The 11,166-nt window shown below is 34.2% G+C and overlaps 1 protein-coding gene across 1 annotated transcript; it reads right to left on the bottom strand.

Moving 5' to 3' along the window:
- Positions 1-366: 366 nt before the first annotated feature.
- Positions 367-8,475, bottom strand: LOC132123482 (TBC1 domain family member 15-like). Its single transcript, XM_059534111.1, has 10 exons — positions 8,079-8,475; positions 4,610-4,795; positions 4,284-4,402; positions 3,728-3,831; positions 2,496-2,563; positions 1,625-1,771; positions 1,412-1,502; positions 1,188-1,336; positions 910-1,051; positions 367-539 (listed from the first exon to the last, which is right to left on the bottom strand). The coding sequence occupies exons 1-10, from the start codon at positions 8,341-8,343 to the stop codon at positions 377-379; spliced, it is 1,434 nt and encodes a 477-aa protein (XP_059390094.1). The 5' UTR covers positions 8,344-8,475; the 3' UTR covers positions 367-376.
- Between the last annotated feature and the right edge of the window lie 2,691 nt (positions 8,476-11,166).

The raw sequence follows: 11,166 nt of genomic DNA, 5'->3' as shown, positions 1-11,166 counted from the left end.
TTTTCAGCAAGTTTCCATTTTTGGGTGAAATATTCCTTTAATCAAGTCTTCAGTACTATTAAATATCTGTTCAAGCATGATCAGGGTAAAAGTGATATAAAATACTTATGTGATGATCTTAGAGTGAATAAATTAGTATTTTGAACTGTTCTCACATAAATTCTGGCACCATAATAAAAGCCTTAGAAATTAAGATCAAATACTGTAGGGACTGTATGGAAGAAGTCCATCTGGTTCCCACAAAACCCTGGTTAAAAATAGCATCATTCTTTAGAATAAAATGATAGTCCCAGTGGGACATAACATCACATTTTTTTTCAGGAGTTTCTGTCAACAAAACTGTTTTCTGGAAAATTCCATATAAGGCCTTTTGGTCTCAGGAGAAAAGGTTACGGAGTTGATATAAAAAGTGGTCCTCTTTGCTCTTGCGCAAGTGACAGTGGCCTCTCAGATAGTCCCAGGCTGAGTGTTTGCAGTAGTTGTAAAAATGTTCCTCAGTTTTTTTCAGGGTGCTGTTCAGGTCCAGCTTGCCCTGCAGACTGACCATGGACAGCATGATTAGATGATTGTGCTCCATGAATGAAAACAGTGTATTATATAGTAGCCCCAAACCGTTTTTAAGTTTTAGCATTTAATTTAGATAACCTAAACTAAACAAAATAAGAAATATTGCCTTAGCAACCAGCAATAATTTTCAATATTTTATTTCAGTCCATGTTTATTTCAAGTACTGAAATGATTATGGTTCAAGTTTTAGTTAACAATAATAACCATGCTTGTAGAGATCAATGCAGTGTACATTACAATGAACCATCCTAATCTACTAACTACTCTCCACCACACACACACACACACACACACACACACACACACACACACACACACACACACACACACACACACACACACCTGCTGGTAAACTGTATGAGCTGAGCATCGTTCCTGCAGCTGAGTAAAGCTTCTCGGTTCTCCAGCAAGATGGTGGCACACATGAAGAGTTCAAAGGTGAAATCTCTGTTAACGGCTTGGAGCTCCTTCACAGGTTCATCCTCTGGAGATCACAGTCATAAATCAAAATCATTTGAAATATATTAGTCTTTATGTTTCACCATTTAGGCTTGATAAACAGTGTTTGAAAGACAATAAACATTCAGGTTTCTTAAAAAGCTATTTGAAAAAACTTTTACCCAGGCTGTATTTGCGTGCCAGTCTCTCCTGATATCGAGCCCGATCCACCTGCTGTGAGATGAGCTCCAGATGATCACAGCTGAAAATCTCAAACAGACGCAGAGCATCGCTGTGCTCAAACTCGCGCTGGAAACCCAACAAAAGCCACCTGAATGGAAGACAAGAGAAAGACTTATGAAGTGACAGAAAGAGAAGAGAAAAGAAAAAGAAAAATCAAACCCACCTGTGACAAAAAGTGATTTTTTCCATGTTGTCTGTGACCAGATGGGAGTATAGTTGAGGATCAAGCTCTTTTAGTAAAGCAGCTTCCAACTCTGATAAACGCCACAACAGACACAGCATTGGGCCATCGTTACTAATAGATCCAGTTAGAAATTGTACAATTATTACTGCTAATAACAGATCTAAATGGTTTGGCAACACAAAGGAAACTCACCCATTTTGCGATACAGTCCATCAGCACAGAAGTCTTTGGAAAATTTCTCCATGTAGTGGGAGAAGCTCCAGTAAGTGTCCACTTCTGAGTCCAGCACCTCCAGAAAACGACTGCACAGATCATTCATACCCTGAGCGTAACTTACTTCTGCAGAGACCAGAGAAACAAACTGATGATTAAAAGGTTACTCCACACCAAAATGAAAATTTGACAGTGTATTTTACTTGGCAGTCTATGAGACAGCCACAATCCTCCCGGTTTTCATCCAAAATATATTAAATTGTATTCTGAAGGCGAATAAAGCTTTTATGGGTTTGGAACGAAATGGGGTAAGTGATTAATGACAAAACTTTCATTTTAGGCCCGAGTATTTACAAAGACAATGCTTCACAGTTTAACCACTAGATGTCGCCCAAAAATCAGATCATAAACTTTAAAATAAAAGAGTTCAAATAAACACTACAGTTAAAAAGTTAGGGGTCAGCAAGATTTCATAATATGTCTGCATTTATTTGCTAAAAAAATACAGTAAACAGCAATATTATGAAAAAAATATTAAAAAAATATATTTTTCTATTTTAATGTATTGTAAATTTTAATTTATTCTTGGGATGCTAAAGCATAATTTTCAGCAGCCATTACTTTAGTCTTCAGCGTCATTTGATCCTTCAGAAATCATTCTAATATGCTGCTCAAGAAACATTTCTTATTATTATTATCTATAATGTTTACAATAACAATATCATAATAATCAATAACAGCATTTATCTTTATTGTTAATTGTAAAATGTCTCTTTGCTCAATTAAAATATACATTTCTTAAAAAAATAAAATAAAATACTGACCAAAAAGTGTATTTACAACCACATACCTGGGTGAAAAGCAGCATATGTGATTAGAATATCTCTCAAGACAAGCAGGTTACCCAAACCTTCATTCCTGTGAGGAAACAAGTGATTAGAAAGTCTTTCTACAGGCAATACTTTATTCTTCAAAGGACTGATTTCATTTATTAGAAGCATTTTAACAAAGTAAAAACAACTTTGATACAATCATAAATGTATGCACTGTATGATTGAATCAAATCTGCTTTTACTCTGTCAAAACACTCATACTAAATTAAATTAATCTAGTCCTTTATCATTTTATGTCTGCTGGTATTTAAAAATGTGGTCTATTGTTATCAAGAAAAAGATGACTGGTATGTAGAAAGTTTGTGTTTGATGTTGCTGCAGCAAAACAGGCTAATGTTATATTAGTTTATATAATTATCATTTGTTTTTTGTTTTTAAAAAAATACCATATTCCTTCTACAACATCATTTATAATTTTAAATGTCTTTATCTTTTATGAATAATTATTCTGCATGCCTATAATTGCAGTTTATGTAATTATACTTTTCTGCTCTTTCTGTGGAGTCTCTATGTATTTGGCCACTGAAGTATATTTTCAAAGCGAGCCGAGCTGACCGTACTCAAATCGAGTTACTGTTTAACCACAGTAAAATGATGAGACAGACTCCTGCGTGTTATTTACGTCGAGCTCCAAGGTTGTCTGATAAATTGGTGTGGCAATGACATGTTTACTTTGAGCTGGCAACTCACATTACTGATGCAAAAAATGAGGCAACTCTGTGGTTTGTATAAACAAACATGAGAACCAATATTGACTGTCTACTTTCTTCAGCAGAAATGAAGAATACTGAGGATCTCAGCTTTTTAACAAAAGAAAATTTGAAAGAAAAACAAAATGGGTTGTAGATAACTATAGAAATGATTTATGTAGCCATAGAGATTAATAATTAAACACGGAAATCTGAACAAGGAACAAGGAAATCTTTCCTAAAAGGAAATAAATTAAACCGTCATAAATGAGGACTGCAGGGTGGATAATGAGCCTGATAGAAATTCATAACAATATGTTAACAATAAGAACCAACAAATTATATTTTTATACTCTTGCCATTTACCATTTGTCAATATACAACTTTAAAAAATAGATTTTTTTAGAAGTTCTAAAAGGATTGTGACCATAAGTGCTTTTCCACTATTTCCATGACTTGGATTTTCTTTATTAAACTGCACAAATGAAACAAGTTCTCACCGGTAGTATGGAAGATCTCTGTCTGTTCGGGGAACATCTTTGTCAATGATGCGTACGGCCTCCTGAAGCTCTTCCAGGTCAAAGGTTACCCGTTTAAATAACACCTGCAAATTAAAGTCAGCATGAAATCAACATGGATCCAGCTTCTTATTACACTTTCTTTGTCTTACTGTGAATTTTTCTCTTTGTAATAACTCTTTGTAAAAAAATACAAAGTAATCAAAAGTCCTTTTATTTTTTAGTTCCTCTAACCAACGTCATGTGATTTCATAACTGTATGTATTTCTTTCTTCTGTGGAACACATAACAAGATATTCTGCCAAACAGTTTTGGTCCTCATTGACTTTTATAGTATTTTTTTTTTTGGTTCATACTATGGAAGTCGATTGAAAACAAAACTGTTTGGTTACCAACATTCTTCAATATATCTTCTTTGGTGTTCCACAGAAGGCAGAAAGTCATACACTCATACACGTTTGGAACAACACGAGGGGGAGTAAATAATTACAGAATTTGCATTTTTGGCTGAACTATCATTTTAAGCAGGGACTTCTACCTGAGCCTGCAGTTGCAAGAAGGACATCTTCTCTCCAGCCTCTTCAGACTCAAACTGCTGTTTATTCTGCTCTCTGTCCTGCCTCTGCTCAAAATACTTCACTGCTGTCAGCAGTTCAGCTGAAAAAAAAAAAACGGGGAAAAAAAATGGAAAAACAGGAAGAAATAGCGAGAACAAAGGATTTTTATTTATTATTAGTTCAACATCAGTTATGTCAGTTATGTATATACCAGAAGTTTTCATTATCAACATTGAATTATATTGAGTTGATAAAGGCAAACCGTTACATATTATAAGTGTTTGTTCTGCTCGAAAATATAATTTACCATCAGTGCCATTAAGACGCAGATGAACGGCTCCAGGAAGCAGCTGTTGCCACTTCCTCTTCATGACCTGATAGCGCACCGCCATCTGCTCCAGCAGCAGGGGGCGCTCCAGAGCCGTAGAGCTGCAGGGGTACATGCCAAACAGAAAACGCCAAACCAGACCACGTTCATCAGGCGACATGCCACCTGAATCACACAAACAGGACACAAATCAACTTCAGCAGAAGATGATATACTGTGAACTATGTCTTGGGAAATGCGCAGTGTTTCAAAATGACAGTGATGACATGTTACAGTTATAATAAACATCATAAATCTAGTTTTTTATTTTATAACTAAACTTTATAGCTTACAGAAAACTGGTTAACGCTGCTGCACTAATGTTTCTAATAGGTGGGAGTGACTGTAAGTTTGACATCGTTCTCATTTCTGACCAACATAAGACAGAGAAACACTATTGTGGATGTTTTTCCTTTTGCTATTTGAGCAAATGCAAACGCAATTATATTTGATGTAGTTTTCACTACTATAGAAGTTTATGTATATGTATAACACAAAGAGAGAAAAATATTCATAATAAAATAAAATTGAAAATGCCATTTTTCTATTAAAGTGAAATCGTAACTAAAATAAAAATAACAACTACAAAAGCTTACCGGTAATCAAAATATTAATAATGCTGAAAGTAAGTCTATATATTTTAATTATTATTTTTTTGCATATCCATTTAAAGTTGCAAACTGATAACTTGCTTAAAAAGGAATGTCAGCTGATATTGTCAGTGTTCTTAAATGCAACTGATTGGAAAGCCAATAGATTAGTATTAAACGAATACACAGTTCAAACAAAAGTACTGACTAAACAAACAGTGCATCAGCACTTTTAAGATACCAACTTTTAATTGCATCACTTTAAAGAAATGGGTTACACGGTTAACTTCAGCATCCGCATCGCATTAGCAATTCAGCATTTCACAATGAGCTGGAACAGTCGGCCAAGAGAGAGTTTGAGGGTCCACACAGAGCAAAATAACTTCTAATCCCCTTCTAGATCAGCTTTATCCTTCTTACAGAGCTGTTTATGTAATATGTTCACTGCAAATTCTAATGCCATCGAATAAGAGGAATGTGTTTTGTAAATGAGAGGCCTTCACACACACAGCAGAAGATATACTGAAGCACGTTTTCTGAAGGTCTGCTGAAAAGCTGGTCCGACTTTTAATCATGTTGTATGCGTAAAAAAATTGCTGATGTGGTCACATTTGCATCACACTCTTGTGCAACTTGCTTGTGTAGTAAGATTAGAGTGTGAATATTAAGCTTAAAATGTGACTGGTTCTAATGAATGCTAATAGGTGCAGATCTTACTTTACTGAATAGATTACTACAAGGCCATCAAGAAAAATCACATCACTTACTCAAAATAAAATAAGCCGATTAAACACGATTAATTGAAATAGCCACATTTTTTCCATTGAAATTATATTCATAAATAAAATTAAAAAAAACACGGAAATTTAAATTGACTTAAGCTCAACCCATCCAAGATGTAGACAAGTTTGTTTCTTCATCAGAACAGACTTGGAGAAATTTAGCATTATATCACTAGCTCGTAAATGAATCCAGTGAAAGCAGTGAATGGGTGCCGTCAGGATCATCACAAGTAACCCACACGACTCCTGTCCATCAATTAACGTCACATGAAGTGAAAATATTCATGTTTTTAAGAAACAAATCCATCATTAAGATGTTTTTATCTTCAAATCATTGCTTCCAGCTAAAATACAAGCCCTCTATCTGAAATGTCTAGTAAAAATGTCATCTTGTCTGAATCAGGAGAGAAACATACAAAGATCAAGCACTGATGTTTGGACTCTCATTCTGACGGCACCCATTAGAGGATAAATTAGTGAGCAAGTGATGTAATGCTAATTTTTTTGTACCGATAAAGAAACAAACTCATCAACTGCCTGAGGTCACCCATAGATGAGTTTGTTTCTTTATCGTACATTTTAGGCCTACTGTACTGTAGACTTGTTTGACCCAAAAAAAAGCACTGAATTCAGCTAGCAACCATACTGTCTGTTGTCACATCTGTATGACTAATCCTGTTAGCAGCAATCATATCATTCTACACAGCAGATTCTATAGCTCTCATGATTACTAAAAAGTAGGGGTATGACGAGAGACACTTATCCCACGAGACGAGACATGAGACTGGATTCATGAGAACGAGACAAGATTTTTTTTTTTTTTAAGAAATCCTCAATGATGAAATATATAGAGAAAAATTACTTTATTCTACTGATAAACAAAATGCAAAAAATGTAGGAGCATTTTAAAATCAACTTGTGCTTTGTGAAATTAAACATCTATTAGGCTATATATCTATATAAGTGGAAATCACGATTATCTGACAATTATGAAGAAAAGAAAAGATTAGGAAACGAATTGTTAATTGCTTAAGTCTTTAACAAATATATATAAATTTGAACAAGATGTAAAAAAATAAATAAAAATAAAAAAATGAGGGAGTAAGTGTCTCAATTTAGTTCAAGGCTGGCGACAAAACTTGCTTCTTACCCTCCACTGACACTCACGATGTGAAATAGTCGTAATAGACAGTGGAATCTTTGTCTTTCAAGAATAAGATTGCGTGTGTTTGAATTGAGATTGCAATCTTTGCACTATTAATTGTGCAGCTCTAATGTAAACTGCAAATTGTTTTGCGAGGACATCGTCACGTTCCGGCTGGTCTCGCGAGATCCCCACTAAAAAAGCCATTCTTCATCTGAGTGTAGGAAAGCAAATCACTTGACTGTCACTTGACAAGAGGAGGACCTTTGAGCAAGCCAGTCATCCAGCTGTTATATATGTTAATTGCTTCCCTTTGAATACAATAATATGCTATTGAAATTGATTGCTAGAGATAACAGTATCAGAAAATGCACACATTTGTTTTTTTACAATAGTAAAGACTTTCATGGACATCTGTTGTTTTTATTTTGACCTAGTTATTGTATTGTATCAATTTTTTTAATTATTATTATTCTCTACCTCATAACATAACACTCACACAAGCCCTTCTGCATTTTTACATTTTCATTAAAACATATGTAATTTGTCAATTTAAGCCATTTAACAAAATTTGCCAAAAAATAAAAATAAAAAAGGAAATCATATCTTCATAAGTTGAAATAATCAACCCTACAGGCATTAAAAAAAAATCAAGATTCTACTGGATATACTAGGTTTTTTTTTTTTTTTAAATGTATACATTTATACATAATTTATATATATACATATATATATATTTTTTCTCCAGAATGTATACATTGTGATTCAAATATACGTGTTATATTAGATGCAATACTACTATCAAATCATGAGGCTGGTGGTCGTGTTTAATAGTCATTCATTTCTAATGGCTTGACCAGATTATGTCATGATACCGGCTCTGTGGGTATTACCGTTTTTAAAAATATGCATCCTGAGCCTGGATTCGTCCACTCGCCCCTCTGCGTCCATCACGCCTGGAAGCGACATGCTCGCGCAGGCGGACTCAGGTGAGGTCACAGGTGCGACGGACCGACGGACGCTGCACTGTATTCCCTTCAACTTCCCAGAGGGTTCATCACTGTCCAGATGGTTTTGACCTTTCCCTTCTACATGTGATTCATCACAAGATTCAATCATGTTGTCAAATACTTTAAAGACTCTCTCTCTCTCAGGCATTGAAGTTGTCGTGAGGCGATAAAAGCGTCAGGTAAAAAGTTCTCGCTAATGTTTTCGAAAGCTCATTTTAGTCGAACGAGAAAATGTTTTGATAGTTAGCACACCGCTCCTCCCTTGTCATATGACTTAAACCTCTCTCTCTCTCTCTCTCTCTCTCTCTCTCTTTCTCTCTCTCTCTCTCTCTCTCTCTCTCTCTCTCTCTCTCTCTCTCTCTCTCTCTCAAAGCTTATCTCTCAAGGCCCTGGAGATGCAACAGCTGTGGCCATAAAGGTCAGCAGCTCCCCCATGTGGTGAGTGGCTTTTGCACTTTCACTCTTTAGCCTAAAGACTTCAGCAAAAGGTTTAAGTTGGGTTTTTGTGAAAAACTAATTTATTATCAAACTGTTTCAACTTTAAAGCATCACTTAAGGACAAAATAGTACATAATTAATAATAATGCTTTCTCCAGGGACAAAGACCATAGTAGACCATCCTCTGTTGTCCTCTCACATCAAAATCCACCTACATGTTTATTTAGAACTATGTAGAGCTGTTTGGACTCTCATTCTGATGGCACCCATTCACTGTAGAGGATCCACTGGATCACAAGTGATGTAATGATAAATTGAAGAAACAAACTGGGGATGGCAAGAGTGTGAGTAAATCTTCAGCTAATTTTCCTTTTTGAGTAAACTATTCCAATATGCATTAAATTAAACACACTTGTATCACTTTCATTTTGTTTAACCAAAACTTATCAATTATAAATTGTACCCACACAGTGTTGGATTAGGTTGATAACAAGTATTATAATGATAATAATAATATTTATAATATAATAGTACATATCAACATCTCACAACTGATCGCCAATGCTGTGTCTGTGTATGTCCCACATCTGTTCTTGATGTACCAGTGTACTAAACATTTGGCCTCCTGAAAGTCTCCATGAGTCTGGCAGTGTCTGGTGATGTTTTCACCGGGTGTGCTGTACACTTCACCTGGCCCCTGCTTTACCCAGTTTTGAGTGTGAGCCTTTCCTGTGACAAAGAACAAAAATTTATTCTACTGATGAGGAAACTTTCAAAAGATATTTTAAGTTATTTAATCTTCTCAAGCAAAGTTTCAGCAATCATGCAAGCTCATATTAATAATGATAATGAAACTGCACATTTTGTCACAACTGGTACACAACATTGTTCACTGCATGAATGCTGACACATGACACATTTTCACTTTGAATGCACATATGGAAACAAATGCAAATTGTTTATAATTTGACTTGTTTTGTCTTTAAAAATAATTTAGACTGCTTGGCAATTACTGGCCTCCAAAGATGTGAAACCACTACTGAAACTACTGAGATTTTTTTTATTAGAAAGTAAATTTTCAGCATAATAGTTTCAGTGAATTTTTTTTTGTAAATTCAGACAATATCATGATGCTTAACATATAACAGATGGAAATGGACATAAAAATAAATAAATAAATAAAATGTATTAATGCTACAAAATTATACCCATCAGAATAGCATTTTTATTTCAAAAATATCGAAAACATCACTGAAACATTATAAAATATCATCAGAGAATATTTTTGAGAAATATAGGGGTAAATGTATGGATTTTGGCCTCATGTATTTATTTTTAACTAGTGGTCTTTAGCTGAATAAGAAAATTATTAATAATTAAATTAATAAATTTAAAATAAATTTAATTATTAAAAATAATAAAAAATAGAAACACAAGGCTGAAAATGAGAGTAAATGTGTTACCTGAGTAAATAGCAAAGACAGCAGCAAATATGAAATTGAAATGTTAAAAACAGTGATCTTTTACATGAGCAACGAATCAAATGAGAATCAAATGCCTTATTAGATACAATGTCATTTAATACACACTTATCTGAAAACTTGTCTGTCCTTATTCATGACAAGTTACAAGTTACACTCAATGCAAGCAACAAAACAGATAATTTAATGTGAAGAATGTTAAAGAGTGTTAATTTAATGTGAAGAATGTGAAGAATCCCCAGATAAGCTAATGAACATGAAAACATAATATTTTGCAAAATGATATACATAAAAGTATTGTCAGTCCAGTTTTGCCATTTTGGGTGGGTAAGATCACTGAAAACGTTTGAAATAAATGCTAAATCATTTTGCTTGGTCTCGTGTGACTTACCTCTGAGCTGCTAATCAGGGGCTTCCTACAGTTTTGTTGTTAATATTAGAATATGAATCTGTTCACGTGTCAGAAACAGACTTTCACACATCTGTTACCGTCTCACTTCCTGTGCCGTACATATTTAGAAACGGTGAAAATCTCACCTGCAAGACTTCAATCAGTTTATTTTTTATTATTTTCCATGCAAATTTTGTGTGTTGGCCAAGGTTAATGCTTAAAAAAAACCTTCTTTGCATGTTAATGCAGGCAGATCAATGATGTGATGATATGCCTGTTTTACATGAAACAGTAAAGCTATACTAAATGTGGTCTTATTCGTGAGATGTTGTTTATGATGTTATTATTATTATTAATTTTTTTTTTTTTGCATTTCCTTCTTTAAGTCAGTTCTTTAACAACAGCCAGAGCACCATTCTATCAATTTACCTGGATGTTATGGATAATGTTATTTCGTTTTGCCAAATGCAGCCATTGTCTCAAAAATATCTATTAATATATTCTTTTGTGTTTCACAGAAGAATGAAAGTCATACAACTTTGGAACAGCATGAGGCTGAGTAAATGATGACATGATGAGAGATTTTTCATTTTTCTTACTTAAGGGTAACTATTCCTTTAATTGTGTATAAAATCTCTAATCACATATAAATTAGATTAGA

Source organism: Carassius carassius, chromosome 41 (assembly GCF_963082965.1).
Source record: "Carassius carassius chromosome 41, fCarCar2.1, whole genome shotgun sequence".
In the NCBI taxonomy this organism is placed as follows: domain Eukaryota; kingdom Metazoa; phylum Chordata; class Actinopteri; order Cypriniformes; family Cyprinidae; genus Carassius; species Carassius carassius.
This window is presented reverse-complemented; position numbering and strand designations above follow the sequence as displayed.